At 34.6% G+C, this 25,532-nt stretch overlaps 7 protein-coding genes across 10 annotated transcripts in view; 4 read left to right on the top strand and 3 right to left on the bottom strand.

The window, feature by feature from the left end:
- The window catches only part of LOC116845080 (dual specificity mitogen-activated protein kinase kinase dSOR1), an 11,833-nt gene extending 5,092 nt beyond the window's left edge, over nucleotides 1–6,741 (bottom strand). Inside the window, exons 1-4 of one of the 2 annotated variants that reach the window (XM_032817365.1) lie at nucleotides 6,222–6,741; nucleotides 4,509–4,734; nucleotides 4,325–4,437; nucleotides 3,598–3,709 (exon numbers count right to left, since the gene is read on the bottom strand). In XM_032817365.1, coding sequence (XP_032673256.1) covers nucleotides 3,598–3,709; nucleotides 4,325–4,437; nucleotides 4,509–4,734; nucleotides 6,222–6,343 — 573 coding nt within the window. In that variant the 5' untranslated portion in view covers nucleotides 6,344–6,741. Of the gene's footprint in view, nucleotides 1–3,597; nucleotides 3,710–4,324; nucleotides 4,438–4,508; nucleotides 4,735–6,139 lie in introns of both variants that reach the window. The other variant, XM_032817366.1, reaches the window with a different exon arrangement.
- Nucleotides 51–3,602, top strand: LOC116845078 (sodium/potassium-transporting ATPase subunit alpha-like). Its single transcript, XM_032817363.1, has one exon. It carries the CDS (start codon nucleotides 337–339, stop codon nucleotides 3,403–3,405), a length of 3,069 nt encoding a protein of 1,022 aa, XP_032673254.1. The 5' UTR covers nucleotides 51–336; the 3' UTR covers nucleotides 3,406–3,602.
- A 732-nt stretch (nucleotides 6,742–7,473) lies between the features above and the next one.
- On the top strand, nucleotides 7,474–9,257 carry LOC116845055. The gene is made up of 3 exons (XM_032817321.1): nucleotides 7,474–7,644; nucleotides 7,720–7,821; nucleotides 7,929–9,257. Exon 3 carries the CDS (start codon nucleotides 7,974–7,976, stop codon nucleotides 9,135–9,137), a length of 1,164 nt encoding a protein of 387 aa, XP_032673212.1. The 5' UTR covers nucleotides 7,474–7,644; nucleotides 7,720–7,821; nucleotides 7,929–7,973; the 3' UTR covers nucleotides 9,138–9,257.
- A 577-nt stretch (nucleotides 9,258–9,834) lies between these two features.
- Nucleotides 9,835–17,163, bottom strand: LOC116845052 (oxysterol-binding protein-related protein 9). Of its 2 annotated transcripts, XM_032817317.1 has the most exons (14): nucleotides 17,048–17,163; nucleotides 16,762–16,940; nucleotides 16,367–16,582; nucleotides 16,003–16,230; nucleotides 15,849–15,924; nucleotides 15,682–15,771; nucleotides 15,268–15,385; nucleotides 14,822–14,931; nucleotides 12,672–12,701; nucleotides 12,420–12,582; nucleotides 11,655–11,929; nucleotides 11,178–11,572; nucleotides 10,694–10,921; nucleotides 9,835–10,613 (listed from the first exon to the last, which is right to left on the bottom strand). In XM_032817317.1, the coding sequence occupies exons 2-14, from the start codon at nucleotides 16,867–16,869 to the stop codon at nucleotides 10,521–10,523; spliced, it is 2,130 nt and encodes a 709-aa protein (XP_032673208.1). In that variant the 5' UTR covers nucleotides 16,870–16,940; nucleotides 17,048–17,163; the 3' UTR covers nucleotides 9,835–10,520. The 2 variants fall into 2 exon arrangements, with proteins under 2 accessions (XP_032673208.1, XP_032673207.1); XM_032817316.1 differs by lacking the exon at nucleotides 17,048–17,163 and having other exon boundaries at nucleotides 16,762–17,041.
- A 190-nt stretch (nucleotides 17,164–17,353) lies between these two features.
- Nucleotides 17,354–19,232, top strand: LOC116845059 (ubiquitin carboxyl-terminal hydrolase isozyme L5). Its single transcript, XM_032817325.1, has 6 exons — nucleotides 17,354–17,564; nucleotides 17,756–17,819; nucleotides 18,009–18,114; nucleotides 18,240–18,427; nucleotides 18,506–18,703; nucleotides 18,874–19,232. The coding sequence occupies exons 1-6, from the start codon at nucleotides 17,489–17,491 to the stop codon at nucleotides 19,175–19,177; spliced, it is 936 nt and encodes a 311-aa protein (XP_032673216.1). The 5' UTR covers nucleotides 17,354–17,488; the 3' UTR covers nucleotides 19,178–19,232.
- A 359-nt stretch (nucleotides 19,233–19,591) lies between these two features.
- LOC116845053 lies at nucleotides 19,592–23,175 on the bottom strand. Of its 2 annotated transcripts, XM_032817319.1 has the most exons (9): nucleotides 22,836–23,173; nucleotides 22,458–22,601; nucleotides 21,579–21,845; nucleotides 21,308–21,496; nucleotides 20,729–20,919; nucleotides 20,498–20,667; nucleotides 20,150–20,396; nucleotides 19,874–20,022; nucleotides 19,592–19,800 (listed from the first exon to the last, which is right to left on the bottom strand). In XM_032817319.1, the coding sequence occupies exons 2-9, from the start codon at nucleotides 22,584–22,586 to the stop codon at nucleotides 19,631–19,633; spliced, it is 1,512 nt and encodes a 503-aa protein (XP_032673210.1). In that variant the 5' UTR covers nucleotides 22,587–22,601; nucleotides 22,836–23,173; the 3' UTR covers nucleotides 19,592–19,630. The 2 variants fall into 2 exon arrangements, with proteins under 2 accessions (XP_032673210.1, XP_032673209.1); XM_032817318.1 differs by having other exon boundaries at nucleotides 21,579–22,601; nucleotides 22,836–23,175.
- Nucleotides 23,176–23,457: 282 nt separating this feature from the next.
- Nucleotides 23,458–25,532, top strand: part of LOC116845054 — a 24,688-nt gene continuing 22,613 nt past the window's right edge. The window contains exons 1-2 of the mRNA XM_032817320.1: nucleotides 23,458–23,583; nucleotides 24,667–24,918. The gene's annotated coding sequence lies outside the window, so the exon portion shown is untranslated. The remainder of the gene's footprint in view (nucleotides 23,584–24,666; nucleotides 24,919–25,532) is intronic.

Here is a 25,532-nt window from a genome sequence, read left to right as displayed (position 1 = left end):
CACACACACACACACACACACACACACACACACACACACACACACACACACACACACACACACAATTTAAATAAAAAACTCTCACCTAACTCTAAATTCAGATCTGAGTATCTCACGCAGGACAATTTCAAGTAACAGCTATTAATACGGATCATAATATGTCAGATGTATCACACGATTCAGCTGAAAAAATCAGATCCACTCTGAACTCTGTGTTTGAATCCTATCTCACATGAGACAAGTTTCAAGTGACAACTGTTAACACGGACTTATGTCACGGAAATATCTGAAAATATCTTTCGTTCTCGTGAGACCGCATTCACCGCGTTGTAAAAGATGCAGCGGACCTCTTCGAAGGTGCAGCAAGCGGTGCTGGCTCGCACGTCCTCTATACATATGCACAAAAGGAAACTGACCGAGCAGGAGATACAAGAATTGCATCAAGAGTTGGAGACTGTCGACCACGTGATAGCCTTGAATATCTTGTGTGCGAAACTGAACACGCATCCGAAGATGGGTCTGACGGAGGAGCAAGCCAAGGCAATCTTTCTACGAGACGGACCGAACGCCTTGTCACCGCCCAAAGTCACTCCGGAATACATCAAGTTTATTAAGTGCATGTTCCACGGGTTCGCCTTGTTGCTGTGGATCTGCGCGATCTTGTGCTTCATTCTGTACTTAATCACTTATTTAATGCACGAGCCCGACATCGGTATCACATGGTTGGGCGTCATCATTATTCTGATCTGCCTCATCTCGGGCGTGTTCGCGTACATACAGGAGACGAAGAACATCAAGGTGATGGAATCTTTCAAAAAGATGGTGCCCACCTTCGCCACGGTGTTGCGCGGCGGCGTCAAGCTACGAGTGGCCACAGAAGAGTTGGTTGTGGGCGACGTGGTAGAGATTCGTACGGGCGACAAAATACCGGCCGACATCAGGATCACCGAGTGCCACGGACTTAGGGTGGAGAATTCCAGCATCACCGGTGAGAGCGAGCCAGTGGTGCGTACCGATTACCCCACTGACAACAATCCGCTCGAGTCCTCCAACGTGGCCTTCTTCTCGTCGTTCGCCGTGGCAGGCGAAGGTAAGGGGATCGTTATCGCCACAGGCGATCGCACTATGATCGGCCGTCTGGCCGGGCTCACCTCGCACTTGCCCAAGATCGAGACGCCGATCGCCAAGGAGATCAGACATTTCGTCGAGATCATCACGATTGTGGCGATCTTGTCCGGCGCCATCTTCTTCGGACTGTCGATGTTGTTAGAGCCGAATATCGTGAGAGCGTTCACCTATCTGCTCGGAATAGTGATCGCCAACGTGCCCGAGGTGTTACTGGTCACCGTAACGACTTGCCTGACGTTGACCGCGCAGAAGATGGCGAACAAGAACTGTCTGGTAAAGAACCTGGAGGCAGTGGAGACCCTGGGCTCGACCTCGACCATCTGTTCCGACAAGACCGGTACCCTCACGCAGAACAAGATGTCCGTATCGAATCTCTGGTTCGGTCATACCAGATATAACTTCCCGCCGGGCGAGCGAATGGGCGTCGAGCGGGACCTGCTGCTAGAGAAGCCGGCCTTCAAAGTCATGATGAAGGTCAGCACGCTGTGCCTGCGCGCCGAGTTCACCAAGGAATCCTACATGCTGGCGCCTATCGAGGAGCGCGAGGTAATCGGCGACGCGTCTGAAACTGGCATCCTCCGCTTTTGCGAGCACATCCACTCTACGCAGAGGCTCCGCGACGCCCACCCGAAGGTCGCCGAGATCCCCTTCAGCTCCATCACCAAGTATCAGTTGTCCATACACCGTGACGCCAACGGCTACACGATAATCATGAAAGGCGCTCCAGAAGTGATTGTGGAGATCTGCACGAAGATGCTCAACACAGACGGCATGACCCACGACATGACCGCGAATGATCACTCGATATCTCGCAGAGCCTGCACGGAGCTAGGTTATCTCGGTGAGCGCGTGCTGGCGTATTGTGACCTGCACTTGCCCGCTAACGTGTACGGGCCGGACTACAAGTTCAATACCGAGTCGCCCGCGACTTACAACTTCCCCACGAAAAACTATAGGTTCGTTGGGCTGATAAGTCTGCAGGATCCGCCGAGGCCGGGCGTGCCTGAGGCGGTGGAGAAGTGCCGTACCGCCGGTATCAAGGTGATTATGATCACGGGCGATCATCCGGTGACGGCGATGGCGATCGCTAAGAAAGTGGGCATCATCAGCGAAGGCCACGAGACCAGGTACGAGAGAGCGATCCTGCAGGGCAAGTCTTACACGCAGCTGTCCGATATGGACACCGAAGCGATTATCATCACCGGTAACGAATTGCGGGACATGGATTCCCGTCAATTGGACAATGTGATACGTCGTTACGAGGAGATAGTATTCGCGAGGACGTCGCCGCAGCAGAAGTTGCTGATCGTGGAGAGTTGCCAACGGCTGGGTGAGATCGTGGCCGTGACCGGCGACGGCGTCAACGACTCGCCGGCTTTGCGAAAGGCCGACATCGGGGTCGCAATGGGTATCGCCGGCTCCGACGTCGCTAAGAACGCGGCTGATATGATACTCATGGATGACAACTTCGCGTCGATCGTTACCGGCATCGAGGAGGGTCGGCTGATATTCGACAACCTGAAGAAATCGATTGCGTATACGTTGACGTCCAGTGTGCCGGAAATGATGCCGATGCTGAGCGGCTTGATATTCGCCATTCCGCTACCGTTAGTCATCGAGTTAGTCATCTGCATAGACGTCGGCACCGACCTGATTCCAGCCATCGCGCTGGCTTACGAGAAAGCCGAGTCCGACATAATGCGCCGGGCGCCGCGGAATCCTCAGTACGACAAGCTGGTGAACAAACGTCTGATATCCCTCACCTACGGCCAGATTGGGATGACGCAGTCGCTCGCTGGATTCTACACCTACTTCATGGTGCTCATGATGAACGGCTTCATGCCTGATCGTTTATTGGGACTGCGAATCGACTGGGAGAACCCGTCGATCAACGACCTGCAGGACTCATGGGGTCAAACGTGGACTTACGAGACTAGAATGAACTTGTTGAATGAGGCGCGAAGCGGCTACTTCCTCAGCATCGTGGTATTGCAAATGGTGGATCTGGTGATGTGCAAAACCCGACGAAACTCGATCTTCCAGCAAGGTATGGACAACTGGTTCGTGAACTTCTCATTTGTCTTCGAGCTCGTTCTAACGGGAGTTTTGCTGTACGTTCCTGGCACGGAGTACATCTTGAAAACTATGCCCCTGAAAGCTTATTGGTACTGGCCCTGTTTGCCGTTAGCTGCGTTTCTTTGGATCTACGATGAACTAAGACGCCTGTGCATTCGTAGCTTCCCAGGTGGAATCATGGATAGAGAAACATACTACTGACAATCTGTCTCTTTGTCGGAGATCCATAAGAGAACAGTTGTTTCTTCAGATATCATACACACATTTTTAATTGTCCATAACTAATTGTGCGACACATGCGAACATGTGTCTCATGTATTCGTTGTGTAATCGTTATCATCGTAGAATTTATGTAAGAAATAAGAAACCTTTAGTAATAAAAGCTTTACTTACAGCAGATGTGATTGTGCCTAGAATAGGTTCTGGAATTCGTCCTGCTTTTTTCAATATCAAGTCTAAAGACCCACCATCCATATATTCCATACATATGCTAATCTCTCCGTCACTGTAATACATAGTATACATATTCAGTTTGTAAACAGATGTTTCAAAAAGTAGAGAATTTTGCGAATAATAAATTTCGCATTAATATTCACATGGCTGGTTTTTGCCAGCCATTCTCTACTTGATTGTATAAGGTAAAAGTATCAATGACTGGACACTAATAACATTGGTATTTAACTCTGAACATTCTTACTGTTTTATGTCTTTTAGATACGAATATTTTAACTTTTATCATAGAATATATGTATATATTCAATATATGTGTGTGCTCCATATTGAAAGTTTAAATATTTATATTTACAGATTAAAACTATGAAACATAATATATATTATGAATAAGAAATAAACAGAATGTTAATAAATAGAATAAGAATGTTCAGAGTTAGATATTTAACCTAGAGTTAGATATGAGTATTATTAGTGTCCAGCCATTAGTACTTGTATAACTCAAGAATTTATCAAATATACTTAGGACCTTATTCTAAATTTTTTTCATAGATTTAGAGTATTTCTAAATGAACTTACAAGCTAATCAGAAGGCTTATGAGTATTTAAAAGTGCTTTTATTGATAAAAGGCAGTTTAGAACAAGAGTTTTAGAATCTTGCAAAATTTACCTGTAAAAAGCGCCATAAAATCCCACTATATGCGCGAAGTTACATTCGTGAAGTACTTTTAATTCTCTGATTATTTGCTTTTTAATAGCTGGCTTTACTTCTAAGTGTATCAGCTGAAATACAAGCAAGTTCCATGTAATAGCAACAACAAATATTAAACATTTAGCAGTGTACAGACACTTACCTTTCTTGCCATTATGAGACCATACTTTTTGTGCCTGACTTTCATAACAACGCCACCATTACCGGCGCCCAATTCACCCAACTTCTCAAAATCCTCATCACACAACTCTCCAACTTTCTCTTTCTGTCCCAGAAAGCTCTCTAATCGTTTCCTCTGCTCCTCGTCCATTTCTAGTTCCTCGAATCGCTCTTGAATAACATCAATATTCATTCTACCCATCACACCGCTGAAAAATAAAAAATGCAGTATTTCCCGAAATTTCAATCCTAAGAATTGTCAGGGGAGGATCTAGCAAGCATCAGAGGCAAATTGTAGACTTGTTTTGTAATTTTTAATAACAGTGTCGTTAAAAATCACAGAATAAGCCTACTGATTCACACACACACACACTCATATATCACACACACAGAGGATATTGAATTGTTGCACATTCATATAAGAAATGATCAAGATATTGATCATGAACTTTTCCCTTAGTATGAAAATTTTCACTTTTCACAAGTTCATAGAAGGGAAAAGGATATATAATCAATATCCAGAACTCCAAGGTTTTTATATTAATAGTTATTTCTTGAAACTCATCTCAAGTAAGATACTCAGATTTGAATTCAGAGTTATTCAGTAAACATAAACTAATAGTAACATTACACTAATAGTAACATTACATTAATGTTATAATTTCCTAGCATAATTAAAGTAATACAGCACATGTTACACAACAGTTACATTGTTGACTGAGAAATGATAACATCTATGTAATGTTATTGTTAAAATCAGTTTTCACCAGCAGTAACATTGTTAATGGTGTGTTTTTAGCAGTGTTACTGACAAATGTATAGAATGAGACATATTAATAACGTTTGTTTTAAATATTTTGCAGAAAACAAATGTTATTAGCAAAAGTTACCTATTTTAGCGTAGCTTTATTATCATTATTATTGAAAATATTATTTATATAACCTATTACTTAATGGTCTAGATCAAAGGATGTTGAAAGCAATTATTGGCAAAAAATTGAATTAGATATGTCTTAGCAACACTTTTAATAACAAAGGTTTTGTTTTGACTAATTATACTATTAAAATTTATACATATTTATTGATAAGAGAATTATAAACTATTTGAAGTTTTCCAACTTTTGTTAAAAACATTTGGAAACATTATTTTTGTTAATAACATTGATACCTACCAGTTTAATCTTGGTAAAGTTTTTTAACTTTGTTAATAATACTTGTGTTTTTCACATTGTTAAAAGCATATTTTGTTAGAAATATTCAGTCAACTTCTTTGGAGAAGATAGTTTTGCCAAGAACATTTTTGTTATAGCTCTCTGCTATTAACATTGCTGTTACTTTTTTGGTATAAACTGATCTTTAATTGACTAAATACGAGTTTTTTAATTGAATTATGATTACAGATATGTAACACATTATAATTGAATTGAAATCCTTGGATCTAACTTTGAATAGAAGTCTGAGAATCTCACATGAGAAAAGTTTCAGGTGACAACCGTTAACACAGGCCCAAGTAAAGAGAGTGTTCCAGGTCGGGCGCGATTCACCGACAGGACCCTCGAATATTCTACAACACCGTGGCAACTTTTAAATCGGAATTCTATAACAACTAAATACCTTCAAGACAGTAAACATCGCCATATCGCCAGTAACGTTACTACCGCTTGAGACGAGCTTATCTAACGAATCGCCGACTTACTCGGGTATCACTGGTGGTTCCGAGTATGTGGGCAAGGGTGGAACCGGCGGCGACGGTGATACTGCTGGTGCTGGTTCAATCGAGCCAGGTGGTAGCGTTAAGTTGAGTTTGTTCTTTGACATTTGGTAATCGGCCGTTTAAAAGTGCGTCGAGAACGAACGTGATGTGTGCGTTGCACTGAGCGAGGAGGAGGTTACCACTTGTCAGCAACGCGCACTTGCGGATCATGTAAGACCTCTCAACAACGTTGTGCGCGAACTTTACCGTGTCTTGTCGATGTGCCGCTACTACGCGCGAATCACAACGCTCGCGCGAGTCTTGGATTCGCATTCATCGCGCGTATTCCGGACAAATTCATGAAGGCGAGTTGGATTCGCACGAAACTCGGTGTGGTGTTACTGATAAAAGCGAGCTGTCATGGCTGTCAAGTGCGCTGTCAGCCCGCAATAACCGTCATAAATGATTTGGCGAACGCCCGAAGTTATGGTAGTCGCGCTTCAGAATGTATACGCTCTATAAAGTTCTACATTGGCCTGGTTTATATCGTGCACTTGATACGCGTACTAAATAGTAACTTTCTATTAGATAATCTTAATATTGATAATGCATATCAACAACGATGCGTTTAATCAATACAATACGTTTTCTTGATGAGTATTATACTAGCTTAATATACCATTGTTTATATATATCGTCGATATTAAGATTATCTAATAGAAAGTTACTATTTAGTACGCGTATCAAGTACACGATGTAAGCCAAGCCATTAGCTGGATATATATCACGTGATATATATCACGACCAATCACGACTCGATTTTGTTTATGGTTACGGATATGAATATGTTTACGGACCATTGGAGGTTAAGCGACAGTTTCCCGAAAAGTGGAGGGAATAATGTTGGTACCAAAGAAAATCTCTACACGATATAATTTAAAGATTCTGTTCTTTGTAACTGCACTGCTAAATTGGTGCAATAAATTGAAATGAGGCAAATATACGTTTTCTCACTCTAATCTTTTGCATTAGTTCAGCAGTGCAGTTACAAAAAACAGATCTTTAAATTATATCGTGTAAAGATTTCTCTTGATACCAACATTATCCCTTCCACTTTTGTCGCCTAACCACCATTGAACCCGCACCTTAAAGCCCTTGCAGAATGCCAGACAACAGGCAATAGGAACAGGGAATAGGAATTCGGATTGGTCAATTATTTCTATTCCTTGTTCCTATTGGCTAATACCTATTTCTACTGCCTTTAGCTTGGCATTGTGCAAGGGCCTTTAGTCTCACAAAGCAGCGCTCATTCCAGTTTGTTCTATACTTCAATGTACGAAAAACTGAGCGGCAAGTTAGAGAAATCCTCATTTTCAAAAAGTACAACTCAATGACGGGTCAGAGAAACTTCAATTTTTTTAATCAGGTATGCACGTATTACAATAAATGTAAAATGATTTTGGATACCATATGGCTCTTACTCTGAATTATGTTCTCTCAGATCACGTCAGCCTATCAAAGACGCACGATTCGCCGAAAATACTTAACCTAACTTTTGGCATGGTTCACTGATGTGCACGGTATGAGTAAGTGCATATGATAGGTAAGTATAAAATTATCTCGAAATACATTCTTTTTGCAGAAATATAAAGTAAATTGAAATTTAATTCAGTGAGGCTTATTATAAATTATACTTATTATAAATTTCAGAATCGCGGTTAAAAAGATGTATCACTACCATATCATGAGGTGGTTATGTTACTAAATAACTCAAAAACAATGGAATTTTTAACATTAGAGTTGAGACCACTACTACAATCATGCAACGCATTTATTGCTATGCGAAAAGATCTAAATTTAAAAGATGTTCGAATCGAGCTTTCGAAAAATAGCATAGCGTTAATACTCAAGGATCATAGTATAAATTTCTCATTACCATTTATAAGAATTGTACCTACTTCTCTATCTATGTTAATTATAAAAGATAATTGGGTCTGCTTTCGTTTACAAACGATGCCGTTAGATTTGGTATTTGGGTCTTTTAGTACAGAAGTGGTAACTGATCCCAGCAAGTCACTCCAGTTGACTTCTTGTTTGCAGCCAATTTTAGAAGATATTAAATTGTTGTTTAAAGCGTCAGAATGCGTCGTATCGTGCGCTTGTTGTAAGAATGTCATCTCAAGAGCAACTGCTTTTAAGAGAATTCTACCTCTACCTGATATACAGTGTAGTCCAGATGAGTGGTTCTGCTGTAAGCATAATTCCGACAACATTATAAAGAACATAGAAACGCAAGAGTCTGATTACTTGTACGGGTCTTATTTTGCTCTTTTGTGCAAAAGTATATTTATAAGTAGTCTACACATAGATAATAAAACATTGATCTGTGATAAATGCTTTTTACATATAGGAACACTTCATTCGTGTAATTTATTCAAAATATGGAATTGTTGCGTGGACTATAAACCTCAAAATGAAGCATTAAATACTGTGAATGCTACTGACCCATTAAATGACTTTTTAACGTTCATTAAAGACTCGCTTAGTGATGTATTAGGAGAAGAGATTATCCTGCAAACATCTGTCGGCAAGCAGACTCATTATCTTCTGATTAAACCAATGGATCGCGCATTGAATTTAATTACAGAACCAAATAATCATCAAACAATCAGTGATACTGATACATCTATCTCCTTGCAGCAGAAATATGTTGCCAAAGTTTTATATAAGTATGACACAAATGAAATAGCTAGCACCAATAATTATTGGAACACTGAATATCATGAAGTAGGTTTACCTATGATCGAGGCTGGATTAAAACATTTATTGTCGTCGACGAAACGTCTGCCTCACGATTATAGAAATGTTGCAGACTACTTTCTTGGTTACATAATACTACGAGAAAACGAAATGAACTAAATATTATAATACTATCACCGAACAATGTTAATTTTTTTTATATTTTTCATATATTTTGTATACTTATTTTTATACACAATAAAGAACTGTATGTACTATGTGCATATTTTTCAGCAACAAGTTCAGTGTACAGAATGATAATTAAGTAAAGGAATATTTAAGTAACTTTTATGGGTTTTGTAGGGAAGAACATCAGCATTCTGCCTGTTTTCGACGCTCTCCTACGGATTTGATTAAATATTAAGGGATGTATAGGGATTTAAAAATAAATAAATAATTGATATATATTTAATAAATAATTTATAAATCCCCATACTTTCAGTATTTATTAAAATCTGTGCAAAGTTGCTGAAAACTGGGATGCCACGAATGCTGACTATTGAACGTTTCCCTTTACATATCACTGAAAGCTAAGGGAAATATTTCGATTTTTTTTTGTTTTTTTAGGAATATAATAAGAATGTTACTACTTCAAAAAATCGACATCTTATTTAATTAAAAATTTCCAATACTTATGTCGATATAAATTGTATATATTATAATTCATATTAATAGAACATATTTTATAATTTTATTCATCATATATATATCGACGATCGTTTGAATAAATAAGAAATAAGAAATTGGAATGTGAAGAAAAACCGAGAAATCTGTATTGTTGCAATAGCAACAAAACACTAAGTAGCTGTCAGTGACATATTGTTCTGTGCATAAGTAATGCATTTATTTCAGAAACTCATAATTATGGAATGTGGATTATGCATCATATATAACAGGAAATATGTAATTATTAGCAAGAGAAACTCGAAGTTACGTGAAAATAATTCTATAATCAGAATACTGGATATATTATCTATGTCTCTATCCTATCACAAAACAATGTCTGAATACGTTATGGCATACAATGCAATCTATACAATATAATGTATACAGAGGTTTGCATAAATTGTACATATAATTTCTTATAACAAATTACAACGATAATAAAACGTCACAATTATATAGTAAATTGTAATTTCGCTATACATATGTACTTGAAATATTGATATAATAGTAGTTACAATGTCTTTGTAAAATTATTTCAAGGAGAAAATCATATCATAAAAATTGATTATTCGGTAGCGACGAAAAACACATTTATTGTGTGACTTGATAGATTGAAAATGCATAGAATAATAAAAAAGTGAATAACAATATTACTTTTCTTTTCGATTGAATTAATTGGTTATCATGCACGTAAAAATATTTGCAAAAAATCTCCAGATGTGAAAGTGCATATCTCGAATTAAGCTTAGTATTACAGTTCTTATGGGCATTAGGCCATGATTTTTCCTAGTATTGTGCTGCATCTAAAATTATCACGTAATATTGTATTGAACATGGTTACGTAACATTTGTTTGATCACTAGAACTGCGTATTCTGTCTACAAGAGGTTTTATGTACACCCAACCACCATCTTTGGTTTCCTTGAAGAGCTGTTTAAACACAGAAAAAAGGATTAATTGGCACAATTTATGCGACGAGCATAAAAGAATCGCACAAGAATCGTCCTTACTTTCGTCTGCCACGTTATATTATTTTCTTTTCGGACACGTGCCTCGTCCCTTTGTTTCTGTTCAATTGCACATTTTGCAGCTGTAGCTTTATCCATATCATTAATACGTAGGCCAACTGTGACATCACGCCAGACCCTTCGCGATTCGCACTCTTCTTGTTCGCATACTGTTTTAACTAATTTTCTCTCTGTACTAAGTTCTTTAACATCAGAAAAAATTTCACTTTTCTATAAAACAGAAAATTATATAATATTGTTAATAATCGGCCGTCACATTCGTAAGTACGTAATTATGTAAATACATTTAATTAAACTGAACTGTATAATAATTTGTGATTTTTCAGGTAAAAAATGAAACAAAAAATTATATTTTTATATCTGCACAAAAATAAAAGCCTTTCGCCTGAAATTACTAATTACACAACCTAATATAATACCCCTTATTTAATATTGAAAAAAAATCGTTACAAGTATTTCCACTTACACCATCCGACCACTTTGCTTCCATCATACCACTCCATTCTCCATTTATAACCAGAAACGGCTTTTTATCTCCCGCTTGAAATGCCTGACAAGTGATTCGATTTCGTTTACCACCGTAAAAAGGTTTCGTTAGAAATTCTACCGTCGCATGATAGCCACTTTGTAAACAACTTATAGTTACACTTCCTCCTAGTTCTATCCATGGTACAGTGAGGATAGATCTGCCATAACCATTAGGGAAAGTTAGAACGTACTCCTCTCCATGTTGCAGTACATTCACCCAACCCTTTCCCACATTGTGAACCCCTATACTTAAGCCCAGAAATTTGCTTTTTGTCCAAACATGTGCTCCAAAACAAATTTTTTTTCCAACGTGTTCAGCATAAAATGCACTAACTGCGACCAAAAAGTACAATTGATAAGTCATGTGACATATCTGAAGTGGGAAAAAGATGTGAATTAATAATCACTTTAATACCTGGAGGGTGATGAGAGACTTGTTCAGCGAGAAAAGCAAGTTGATTCTCCTTGCACCATGGTACAGGACCATCTGATATAAGCTTGCTTCCTGAATCTGTGATATTGTCAGAAGAACTGGTGTTTGGTATGTTCCAGTGACACCGAAAAATTTCACCTAATATAGGATTGTATGGTTTTTTAGCCACACCAGATTTGCGTCCCGCGTGAAAGCTACACAGGTACCAACGAATTACTTGCACCATCCTCTCCCTAGGTGTTGGCATGTCTGCAATGCTAAATTATGAAAAAAAGCATTATTTCCAAAAGTATATTATGCAGATGTATTAAATATAAAACAATTTGCTTCAATGTATGTACATGTATTGTCCCACAAAATCAACAATGTCAAAAATATTTTTGATATCAAAAATATTTTTGATATTGTTAAAGTATCAAGTATTCAAGAAATATGAAATCAATATTTCAAGATATTGATCTAATATTCTTTATTTACTAGACTGTAATTATTCTGAATCAAGTGCTGTTATTAATATTAAAATTATCTAAGTGGAAAAAATGAGTTTCTAATTTCTTATAAAAGTTACTGGAATTTGTAATGTATATCTTATGCTTTTAATCAACATTGGATAAAACTAAAAATATATACATATATATTTTCCTTTTAACCACTTCAAAAAGGTCTTAAAAAATCTGTCGTTTTAACCTTCCTGGAAATGTGCATTAATCATTAGCAGTTCTGATAGTAAATGAATTGCTGCAGTACCTTACAAACTGATCAGGATGAGCGAAGTAATCGGCATACATCTCAAGAAGTGACCTACGCTCTAGAATGAATGTTGGTAAGGCAACCTTTGTCAAGTCCATACCGATCTTTACTTGAGACAGAAGATGCGTAACAACCGATCCATGGCTCTCCATGGAATCCACTGCAAACGACGAAAACAAAGAAAGAGGGTGCCAATGCAAGAAACCATTCCTCATCGTTTCATACTTATGTGTTTGCTTATGTACTTACTTTCTGTTTCGCTTTCTTCTTCGTAAAGAGCTGCAACAAACACACATACACTCACATTGTAAAGTACGGCGAATATTCATGCAGAAATGGAGATTTAAGGGCCGCTAACTTCGATTTGTGAACTTCGACAACGAGTAACAAGCTTGGAGGAAACGAGTCGTGACGATGATACAAGAAAGAGCTCAAAAACTCCCCCGACTTAACCTGAATTCTTCACGTACATCGACACATATATATGTATATAACTTACGACTTGAAGTTATGTCCAACATGTTGTCTCGCCAGAATAGACCAACTAGTATCCATTCCTAAACTCCTGATTCCCTCGGGACCGAATCGTGTCTTATTAACGCGAAACACTTTGCCGAATGTTCTGTCGTGAAAGTGAACGACAGAACGTCAAGTTCTGCCGAGATTCTCTTTCTTTATTCATTGTCATATCAATTGGACATTCTCTTACACTTGACACACTGCTTTATTCCGCAGGAGAAACAACGTAACGCTCGCGGATGTGTTCATTCGTGAAACGCTAATTCACACGTCAAAGATAGCATTCCAAGCAGACAGCTAAGAGATCAATAGTGGTCACGGTAGATAAAGCAGACGATCAAGCGTGCTATACGTGGCCTGTATTATCGACAATAGAACTATTGTGTTGTACATGCTGCGAGACCTTTTTATCTTGTTTCTTATTTTTTATACGTTGTTTAAAAAGTCGTACGTGTAATACATCAACAGACATGTGAGGGATTTTCCTCAAACCATAAGCACTGAAATCTCATCTTACGTTACCGATCAAGCCACTGCAGTGGTCTCTAAAATTGTAGAATTCGTGCAGAGAAGTGTAAGGTAAATGCCTCAATGACTGAATAAAAAAGTATCGAGTTTACATTCTCATTAATAATGGAATTACCAACAAAACGAATGTAAAACATTGTTAATGTAAAACTTTGATTTGTCAGAGAGTGAAAAATGTAATGTGAAATGTAATGAGAGTGAAAAATGTGAAAAAAATAGAAAAACCAAACAATCAATAAATAGCACAATTATAATTTTAATGAGATATGTATTAAATAATGCCAGTTGTGTAATGAAAGTAATGAAATTGAAAAATGAATGGTGATCTAATTACTGAATAACGTAGACTTAATAATTTGCTCATTAAATAATATAAATTTGCATAAAAAATATTTTTTAACAAAATTTCAAAAGCTCTTTTTTCAAAAATATTAAATACAAATATATTATTGTTTCAATCACTGGGACAATGTTCAATTACTAGGACATTTACCTTACTATGCAGCAGCAAAAATTGTACAAGTTGCATGTAGAACACCACAAATAGTAGTAAATAGCTCATGTTGCAACATGTTAATTAAGACTGACATTTAGGTTTTTATGCTTTTGAGTATATGTATTATGTAATGATTTAGACACAATGAAACTGGGATCTCTCAAAATTGTCGAAATTGAGTCATTATGGACAGACTCATGCAATAATGATATAATTAATAATATAATTAAGAACACTAAATATTAATAATAATATATACTAATAACGATTTAAAAAATAATATAATTACTATAAAGGCAAACTCTCATCGCAGTAACAACTCTCAATTTTAAGTTTGTGAGCTCCCAACTTCATTGTGTTGAAACTATTTTGCAAGTCATATATGTATGTACATACATTCAGTTGCAAAACAGTTTAGACACAATGAAGTTGGGAGCTTACTGAACTTTCAAATTTGAGAGTTGTTATTGAGGCGATTTTGCCTAAAAATTCTCTTATTAATTATTATTTACTATTACTTAGTGTTCTTAATTATATTATTATTGCATAATTCTCCGTTGGTAATGATTTTCAATTTTAACAGTTTGATGAGCTCCTAATTTCATTGTGTCTAAACTATTCTACGAACACATTCTGTACACTGAAATATTATTTTTCTCATAATTTATCTACTTCTTGAGTATAAATGTCACAATTAACAGATACCACATACATAGCAAGGCTGAATAAAAAGTCGGTGGCGCGTATCGATCAAGATTGCGATGCTTCAAACGACAGCCGACAAACGGAAATGGAAACTTGTGAATAACATGCAAATAGCTCTTTTGTATCTAAATAACATAATGTGCCGACTTACCATCGTAGTCTACTGATCCGTCGCCTTTGATAGGTGGTAAAGGTGGCTCTTTACGTTTATCGCCTGTGGCACTTTCCGTGGACACATGAAATCGCTCGTTATCGGAACGTCTAGAAATCATTTGTGCGTTATTCACTCGAGTACATGAATTTCGTATTTGTTTTTTTCTAGAGAGAATAAACAGAAAAACAATGAGCACGGGCAATGCACCGTGAGAAAGTTAACACTGTGCGACATTAAAGTCTAATCTACAAGGTGCTCTTTGTTTTCTGTTTCTTGTTCTGTCTTTTTTTAGTTTAAAACTTAAGATATGAGTCAGAAAGAGATAAAGAAAAAAAAAAAACAAGAAGCAAATGACACATTGTAGATCAAGCTTAATGAGAAGATCGAACATTAACTCATGCAGGGAGAGGGGAGGGGAGATATTATTAACATATTATACTTGCAGCGTAATATGATTCTGGCTTATTGGAGTTGGTATCTCGTCCGCAGCATCGAAGTAATCATCGTCCTCGTCGGACGAGGAATATGAGAATTGTGGTACTGGCAGATCCCTATCTACAACTGGGGATGCAAAATGATGCTTTTAATATAGTGGGAAATGAGACGATCATGAATCTTTGAAACTCATAATCTAATTTTTGAGATTCGTAAAAAATGAATATTTCCAAACACTTTCATGTTAGAAAATGTTTGCTTTTCATAAATTTATTTTAGAGGAAAAAATTTATAATCAATCCTCAGCATTTAATGTACAACAAGCATCAAGTGTACAACAAGCAAAAGTGCTTGCAACGCGAGCAAACTTAATGTAAATTATTGTGAATGATGACAAAAATAGGTACATATGTAATATTAACCATTTGATAATGTAGGCACCCTGGGTTCAACACATTCAGAGCCTAATTCGATGCCAGTTTGCACTGTTGCCTCTGGTGCTCTAGCTGCAACTGAAATTATACTTTAAGGGAGAATCTGACTCACATAGACAAATATAATAAAGAAAGGAATATATAAAAATATGTACCATGGGAGAGTGTTGGAGGGACATGTATAGAATTAGATGGTCCTCTGTATACTCCATTAACTGGTATTGCTGTATTCTAATTACGACGAAATAACAGATATTATATATAATATGCCAATCGTGGTGAAATAATAAATAATATGTAATGAAATACCTTTGCGATTTGCAACTGGACAATGGTATGTTTAACAGAATTAAGCATAGCATTGGCTTGTAGTAAGACAGCTGAATATTTTTTCTGCTTTTCCTCATCTTCCTCAACTGCACTCTTCTTATTTTCGATCAGTTTAATTTGTTCAATCAAGAGTTGAAGATAAGCATCAGCCTCAGCCACTTTGCGATCAAAATCTTGCTTAGGAAGTGATTTCTTAGGATCCCACCTCTGTAAATGATTAATTCCTTGTTGGATTGAACTTTAAGTATTCATTGAACTGTTACATATCAGTATTATTGCTTATGTAAAAGAATTCACAATTATATACATTTGTATTTATACATATACATGCTTGATTGCATACCGCATTGGAATGACGGAGAATTGTGTCTTCTAGTGCACGAATCCAACGTTCTCTTTCTTCCCCATTGCGTGTTTGAAAGTGAAATGTTTTTGGGTCATCCTTACATGATGATGTAGTAATAGTGAATGTACTGTCATCTTCATCATCTATACCAATAATAGCACCTCTCAGTCGTACACAACCACGACGTGCTCCACGCATCATTTTCTCTTTGCTCTAAAAATGATAAAAAAAAACGTATAGAGACTGCTTGTCAATCCTATCAGATAAATATGTGAATTGTAGTTTGAAAAATAAAAAGTCTATCAAATCACAATAAACTGCATTAGCACCGAGTACTGTGAGAACGTGACCTAACCTATCCAATGTAATTGTTTTCTTGAGAATATCTTTACCGTATAATAAGACAGAAGGCCAGCATTGTCGTCCAAAACAAACCATCGGTATTGCCATCCATTAACCACATTTGTCCACTTACTGAGCGAGCCCTCCATTGTCGACATGCTTATTTGTTGATCGTTAGTTGGCCCGCGAATTCTTATTTACGATCCTTACATATCTCACGGTGAATGTCCTGATAAAAAAAAGTCACGTAGATTGACGTAGAACGCAATATCACCGCGTCATTCCAATCTCTGGGATAAGAAATTGCATCTCTGCGATTTGCAATTTGAGATTTACCTCAGATTCTTCGGCCATTGGGTACGAAACATTCACTGAACTCCGTGCTTCATGAAAGAACTTTTACCCAGACGTCGAAGATTTCTCTGAAGATTCTAGACATTCCCTATCAAACAGCCAATCTACTTATTCGACGATCACGCGGCTGTCTAAATGTAAATAAAGCTTATTCCACAAAATTTGGTATCACAAACCTCGCTTTAGGTTTGCTTCTTTGGCTGCATTCAGCAGAAAAAACAACTCACTGATTATTATCTATAAGTGAAGTATTCTTGTAGATTTTTCATAGATTCAGAAGTATTTACCAATCAGGAGTGATAATCATTAAGCGTTCCCTGAGTCGTTCTTTTCACTGAATATAGTCTTTTTTTATTCACCAGCTTGACATCAAGTTTTCGTATACTCTCTGCTTATTTCACACGTCAGGACAGTTTATAAAATATGGCGGATTCAGCTGGAAATTGGTGTCTCATTGAGAGTGATCCTGGCGTTTTTACAGAATTGATTAAAGAATTTGGTAATTATGTTTCTAACTATCGTTCGTCAAATTGTTACAGAATCGATGCAATTGTAGTGGAGTTTATAAATTAGTTGGTAATAGCGCAACTATGTATCCACTGTTGTCAAGCTGTATTCTGTAATCTATATATATATGGGGAGAGGGAGAGAGTATAAACATATTAATACATATTAATTTAATTGTATTAGGTGTCAAAGGGGCACAAGTGGAAGAATTATGGAGTTTGGATGATGAGCAATTTGATAATTTAAAGTAAATATATTTCATACTTCAATGGATATTGTAATTTCTATTATCTGACAAAGACATGTTAACAATTACAAATTTTTTATCAACTATATTTCCCATATTTACTTTCTAAAATATATAATCATGTAATGAACTTTTAGATTCTTTTTTTCTTACATTTATATATCTTATTACAAACAATATTTCTTACAGGCCAATTCATGGTTTGATATTTTTATTTAAATGGGTACAGGATGATGAGTTGTCTGGAAATATTGTACAAGATAGTAGATTGGATAAAATATTTTTTGCAAAACAGGTATGTAAAGTATAAAATAAAAATATAAAACTGTCATAATTTTAATCATTTATGAGAATTTACCTATGATCAAGATATTTAGTATATCTCAATGTATCTTATTTAAAGGAATTATATTTATTTAGGTAATAAATAATGCCTGTGCAACACAAGCAATATTAAGTGTTTTGCTAAATTGCAAACATACAGACATATCTTTAGGGCCAAATTTAGAGGATTTTAAAAATTTTGGTCAAAGCTTTGATGCAAATATGCGTGGGCTTGCTCTTAGTAACTCTGATGTTATAAGGGAAGTACATAATTCCTTTTCAAGGTATTTATAATATATTTTTTCTTCAACTGCTCATTACTCAATATATATTTTGTTTATTATATACTAGCAAAATTTTAGGCAAACCTTATTTGAATATGACTCAAGACAAGCATCTAAAGATGACAATGTGTTTCATTTTGTAAGTTATGTTCCAATAGATGGTCGTTTATATGAATTAGATGGATTAAAGGATGGGCCAATAGATTTAGGTCCATGTCCATTAGGAGAACAATGGGTACAAGCTGCAAAACCTATAATTCAAAAGCGAATAAATAAGTAAGTTATGATAAAAAAGTAAATAAATATGTGTATATATATAAGAGATATATAGATATTTTAGAAATTTTGTCTAACATGATATATATATAATATATACATCAATAACATATATATACACATGTTATTTATCTGTAATGTTATATAAAACTAAAAATGTTTATGAATAGGTATAACGAAGGTGAAATTCATTTCAATCTAATGGCTATAGTAACAGACAGAAAAACTTTATATGAGAGACAAAAAGCCAATATTTGTGATCCTGCAGAATTGGAACGCTTGCAAGCACTAATTGAAGAAGAGATGAGAAAGTCAAAAAGATACCAAATTGAGAATATCAGAAGAAAACATAATTATTTACCACTTATTATGGAACTTTTGAAGATTCTTGCTAAAGAAGGCAAACTCGTACCTTTATATCAAAAAGCAAAGGAGAAAGCACTTGAGAAGGAATCGAAGAAAAATAAAGTTTAAATATACATTGAAAAATTATGTAATTATTTAAGAATAGATATCTCTCAAACTTGAAGTTGTTTTAGCATCCACATTATTGCAAAATATTATATGTATCGATTTTTTTTTTTTTTTTTAATAAACTGCTTTACATTCACGTAATAATTGTACATTTTTCTCTCTTTTAGTCCAACGCATCTATTTATCTACTTATAAACTACACTGCCTAACAGTATTATGCTATAAATATTTAGCATAATGTTATAAAAGTGAAATATGTCAACTAAAAAAGAATAAAAAATTATCAATGAGAGTATATATATACATTCAATAATACAACCACTTACTAAATATTTGGTGAATAGCATCTGCTTAGTTTGTTTAGATCTTGATCACATATGAAAATATGTACCAAATAGATTCAAGAGTGAGTGATTATAGTGTTAAATACATGCAATTTATTACACAGAGCATTTAATCGTCATCAGAATCACAATCAGCTCCATAATCAACATTATTTGTATCATCCTCCAAACTTAATACATCGATTTTTCCATCTTTGTATACAATTCTAGGTAGGAACTTATCTGTCGGGGCACCTTTAATTTCAGGAATCTTCTTGTGATATAAGTATTCCACGACATCTGCAACAGAAATATTCTCAGAACACATTGCATGTAGCGCGATTTTACGAATTTAAACGAAGCGTCATATTACGGGCAAAATTATCCGTATCATTTATATCGCATTCTTGGACAAGGTAAAAGAAGATCTTGCAGAGAAATACTGCTGTAGCTCCGTCGAAGTATAATGCTACATTAGGCCATATAATCTCACGAGTATTCGATATTCCTTTTTTATACATACTGTAACAACAAATTATGCATATGTGTAGAATTATGTGTAGTGACACTCAGTGATGATTGTAATGTATCAAAATCAATTTGCATGCCTCTTAACAAAAGTACGAGGGATGTAAAATGTGATACTTACTATTCAATTAACTGTATTTTGATATCATTTAAATAGATTGGGTTTGTACTAAATAATTGCAGATGCAATTGATGTTGCCAAAATACTTTTAAAACGTTTCCGTCTATATTTAATTCTTCTTCCATTTTCTGCCATATTGGCATAGGGAGTGTAGCATGTTTAAGATCTTCCACATTAACAATCTTTGTTATATTGAGTAATTTCTTTATAAACTTTTTGATAAGTGGCAACGTCCAATTAACGTTTACTAATATTGTAAAGAAATTAAATATATTTTATTTTATATAAATATATGTGTATGCATATATTTAGAAATATATTAAGGTATTTTGAGAAAGAATTACTTACGTTCTTTCACTGATCTACTTTGAATTCTTTTAAGATACCTATATCGTTTAGATACTGATTGGCTTGTTCGTCTCAATAATTTTGCTAATTCGATATATTTAGTACCACGTTTGTCAAGATACTTATTGTTTATGTATGTTAAAATTTTTTTATCTTCTTTTGACGAGTATCTAAAATATATATAATTATTTGAGATGAAAATTCAAGGTTAATGAAATTATTTTGTCGTACCGAGTATTAGTGATTTTGTTACGGTATAGGACTTTAAATCTGGTATAAACACTGAAGAGAGTCCGCCAGGGTAATCCATTTGCTAAGAATTGAACGAATTTCTGTCTTTCTCTCAAGTCGCGTATATAATATTTCCCATTATGTCTCCAATTAAGAAATGGTTCAGTGTTCTTTGAGTTCCAATTATGGAGCTATATGACATAGTAAAGTAGAACATGTCATGTCATTCTTTTTATTATACGATTGTAAAATCTTAATATAACTATTAAATAATTTTCGTTAAATATTTTCGTTATTTGTGATTATATAGAATGTCTTTCTAAAAGAAGTTGTACAATTTAGAATCTAAATATTTAGATATATCTAAATATTATAGTTATGAAAATATCTAGCTCATGATTATATATTTATGGATTTCAATCATATTGATTCTTTTTAGTCATTAGTTGGTATTAATTTTCTTAAATTACACAATGTTTTGCGTAACAATTTCCTTTATCATTAAGAATAAAAATATGTTTTGAGTCATGAGTCACATTGAGGACAACTTATGTCAATTTAGAAATATCAGAAATATACCTTACAAAACGTATTCCAGTTTTTTGCAATAATTGTATCTTCTGTAGGTGAATAGGGACCTTTACGAAGTGGACCATACTTTTGAAATAAGCTCTTCTCTTCAGTTGTTGCATTATGAGCTCCAGTAGCCTCTACTTTATGCTGCGGAGGTACTTTATGTACATGTTTTATACATAATGATGCTAATTGCTGTGTATATAAAATATTCAATTTTAATTAAAGTGCGTAAGCGTACATAAAAGTATATAAAGTATTTAGAATATTGATTAACCTTTATAGCACTCAATGGCAATTCCTCTTCTTCGATATTTTCCAATTCTTTCAAAATATGTTTCTCTTCGGTGTTCAGTTTATGCCTTTTAACATTATCACTATAATTACTAGTTATTCTTTTATGCACACGAACTGATTTTCTTAGTGGAGGTTTGGAATCTGAATTTGTGAATTTAGTATCAATATCCTTCTCTTCACGATCACTAATAAGTAGGGGATCTGTCAGTGGATCTTCTTTTAAATCTGCTAAGCCTTCATCAATGTACTGTAATGCATTGATATCTGATATGGAGGATAATAAAATATTTGATGCTTTGGTATCCTCAACATTTAACGCAGTATCTAACAGATCATCATGTAAAAAATCTACAGCCTCAAAGACATTAAAATTTTCTGAATTACACAATTCTGATTCTATTGTATCACAAAATTGTTTATCATCATCATTTTTATTGTTTTTCTCTAAATTTTCACTTGTTGAAACTATATTATCAGATTGTAATAACTTTTCTGTTTTCTTAGTTGGTGGACTTTTTAATAAATCTTGTAATTCTCTTAGACAGAGTGAAAATTCACTCTTATCATTCACAGAGTTATCACTAGTTTTGTTATTACAGTTTGTATTGTCAAAATTGTGTAAAATATCATCTGTTTTTTTAGGAGTACTATGCCTATTGTTCACTTTCATAGGTGAAATATTTGGTGATCTTAAATTATTTTGTATATTATCATTATGTTTGTTTTCTTTATTTTCTATGTTCATTGGTATATCAGATACTGCATTAGTTCTTAAATCTTTTTCATCAGTTTTTTCTTTTGTAGGACTGAATTGAGTATATGTTTCTTGTGTATTATTTGTTATCTCTTGGTCAATTACCATATTTTCAGTCGTGTTATTTTCAACAATTTTATCTATACGACTATTTTCCCTTTTCATTATCCTTTTTTTAAGAGGTGTTGCATGTAGGATTGATGTAGATGATTCACACTTTGAGGTAGTATTCATGATTCTATATTCAAGCTGTAAATAAATTTAAATACATTGTGATAACTTTACAAATATATATTACGTGTAAAATTTAATTTGCCATTAACAAATGTAATAGGACAATCACAATTGGTATAATCTTAACATATTAAATAAATTTGAAATACAGATAAATTTTGGATATTATATGTATGCACAAATTTATAAATATGTTTGTAACTGTAATCTTATTTAATTATTATTCTTGTCACAATATTATAAACTTACCTATAACTTCTCAGTAATTAGTATAATTACTCAGTAATTAGTATAATTTTCAAACTTACAACCGATATAATCTCGTTGATCGCGGACTAACCTAATTAACATCTGTTTTCTTTTTTATAATAGCTCTTTTCTTTCTTATAATAGGAAAAAAGCGACTGTTATTATTCTACTATTATCGCATCAACCGCAAACCTTATTGAACAGTTTACTCTTTATAGCTACACGTTGCATTTTTACCAGTGGAGTGATAGAAATGATTTGTTCAAAGCACTCTCCGCACCAGAGATACAGAAGAAAAATTCCACTTGGCGACGCGTCACTGCGAACATCATTCCATCCTTGTTTAACGTCAAATAATAGCGAATTCGGTAGCTTGCACTAGTGCGCACTGAGTGCGCATTAAGGCTTGTTTACAGTACATTCTTATATTTAAGATCGTGTCTTAAATACATATTTAAAAACATTTTAACTAATAAAATGATTCGTACGGATGTTATACATATCATATTATGGTTAAAAATATTTGAGAATTTATTTGAGAATTATTTAAGACAATCTTTAAATATAATAACATACTATGAACAAGCCTTAGTGCGCACTCAATGCACACTAGTGCAAGCAACCGAATTCGCTATAAGTTTAATGTGATAAAAAAGTGCAATAAAAATGGATTACTAACAACATTCTACATTACGTGGCATCGATGAGAGGAAGCTTAATTGAGAAAGATTTCAACAAACATGGTTAGGTATGGGATTAAAGATTTGGCATTGTATAAAGACAATGAAAAAGCTGTCTGCATGCTTAGAATACTATTTTAATATATTTTGTGTATTCAACATGTTATTTATTATATATAATTACATTATTAGAATACTGGTAAGGTTTCCTCTTAGAGCACATATATATAGAGGGGGAATGCTGGCACAAAAGTGTCTCCAAGTATGTGCGAGAGAGAAAGCTATACGTTCCTATTCGTCCTCTGTGCGCATGTGTAAAGTTGACAGGTTAGGTTATAGAGTTGACAGGAAATGTTATTTATTTTCTTTTTATAGAGCTGTGAGAATTTTTTCAGAATTTTATATTAACTTTCTAGTACTTCAAGAAAATGCAAGAAAATGCAATACTAAAAAGTTAATATAAAATTCTGAAAAAATTTTCCGAGCTCTATGAGAAGAAAATAAACAATTTTTATCTCTTGCTATTTTTCGGTAAAGTTGATAGAATTCAAGTAAAAAAAATATTGAAACCAATAATTTTGCAGTTTAGCAACAACTGACGCATGTTGGCGCATGCGCACAGAGGAGGAATAGGAATGGGTGGGACCCGATTGACCACGATACGATTGGACACAGATTGTAATGATTGGTTCGACCTAGTAATTCACTAGATAATTCTTTTCATCAGTTGGTTGTATCCAATCGTACCGTGGTCAATCGGGACGCTCCCAATAGGAATATATATCTTTCTCTCTCGCACAGATTTCGGATACACTTTTGGTTTACAGGAGGCATACGCAATTCCACCTCCATATATATATATGCTCTAAAGGGTTATCTACAATGGCTGTAAGAATATGGCTGTAAGGCTGTAAGACGCGAAATAAATTATTTTCATTCGCTGACAGCTTACGTTACAGCCTTACAGCCTTACAGCCATATTCTTACAGCTATTGTAGAATGGCCTTAAGAGTTTCCTGTAGTTTCCCTTACTATTGCAACAAATGTTGGTATTAGTGTGATTAATAAGCTGCAGACATTACAAAATAAAATAAGTTTATTGTTTATAAACAGTATTCTATTTCTTTTACAGAAACTGTTTTTCTGTTTAGGATTCCTTCATATTTTCTTTAGTACCTTATTCCATAGTGACAAGAAGAAACGCTAGATGGTGCTTCTTCGATATCTCGAACTCATCGACTATGGATAATAGAAATTAAACGAAAATGAAAGATGTCCAAATCAAAATCTTTTGCGTGATATGTTGAAATTTGTGTAGCACGTAATGACGGGAAAACAGCAGTTCGTGTTACATTTAACAATACGAAAATGATGTTTGACGCGCATACTATTGCCGCCGAAAGGTATGACGCTTTATTTAATATATTTGACGACCCAGTAAGCAAAAGATCGTTAAAAGAACGCAACGACATTCAATAGAGTATAACATTTTTTGATACGTAGTTTTTAACGTTCTATCAGTATTATTACGAGTGTAGTTTGGGTACTTTAAGATTTTTTAAACATTTTTGCAATTTTAAAAGAGATCATATTATTCTGTAATATTTTTGAAATATTTTTAAAATATTAAACGGAAAATTATGTTCAAAAAATACACATCTCATATACAAAGATATATCTCATAGCACAAAGATATTATACTAACATTAAATTTAAGACATTTTTAATTATATTGCTAAAGATCATAACAATGCTATCATGATCTTAAAATGTTATTTCCAAAGACTTAATAAACCTTAAACTCGAAGATTAACGTTCTTTTGATTAATTCTTTTGATTAATTCTTTTGATTAATTCTTTTGATTAATTTTAATAAGTTGCCTTGTGATTAAATTAATATCACATCAATATCTATCAAAATATAACTACCTTACCATCCTAAACCAATGTTTTAGTAGTATTAGAGTAGTAATATAGTAGAGAAAATTACTACAATATTGTATTCTCATATAAATAT

Source organism: Odontomachus brunneus, unplaced genomic scaffold (assembly GCF_010583005.1).
Source record: "Odontomachus brunneus isolate Ranch 3 - 2012 unplaced genomic scaffold, Obru_v1 Obru_scaffold_049, whole genome shotgun sequence".
NCBI classification, from domain to species: domain Eukaryota; kingdom Metazoa; phylum Arthropoda; class Insecta; order Hymenoptera; family Formicidae; genus Odontomachus; species Odontomachus brunneus.
The sequence above is the reverse complement of the archived record's forward strand: the minus strand, read 5'-3'. Positions and strand labels throughout refer to the sequence as shown.

Coding starts and splice junctions, on each gene's coding strand:
- LOC116845059 (XM_032817325.1), top strand. CDS start 17,489: ATGGCGGATTCAGCTGGAAATTGGTGTCTCATTGAGAGTGATCCTGGC. Junction 17,565..17,755: donor AGAATTGATTAAAGAATTTG/GTAATTATGTTT, acceptor TAATTGTATTAG/GTGTCAAAGGGGCACAAGTG. Junction 17,820..18,008: donor GAGCAATTTGATAATTTAAA/GTAAATATATTT, acceptor TATTTCTTACAG/GCCAATTCATGGTTTGATAT.
- LOC116845078 (XM_032817363.1), top strand. CDS start 337: ATGCAGCGGACCTCTTCGAAGGTGCAGCAAGCGGTGCTGGCTCGCACG.
- LOC116845053 (XM_032817318.1), bottom strand. CDS start 22,586: ATGAATACTACCTCAAAGTGTGAATCATCTACATCAATCCTACATGCA. Junction 20,920..21,307: donor ACTGGAATACGTTTTGTAAG/GTATATTTCTGA, acceptor TATGTCATATAG/CTCCATAATTGGAACTCAAA. Junction 20,023..20,149: donor AAAATACAGTTAATTGAATA/GTAAGTATCACA, acceptor TTGTTGTTACAG/TATGTATAAAAAAGGAATAT.
- LOC116845055 (XM_032817321.1), top strand. CDS start 7,974: ATGTTACTAAATAACTCAAAAACAATGGAATTTTTAACATTAGAGTTG.
- LOC116845052 (XM_032817317.1), bottom strand. CDS start 16,869: ATGTCGACAATGGAGGGCTCGCTCAGTAAGTGGACAAATGTGGTTAAT. Junction 15,772..15,848: donor CCCTCCAACACTCTCCCATG/GTACATATTTTT, acceptor GTATAATTTCAG/TTGCAGCTAGAGCACCAGAG. Junction 15,386..15,681: donor GGTGCCTACATTATCAAATG/GTTAATATTACA, acceptor TTGCATCCCCAG/TTGTAGATAGGGATCTGCCA.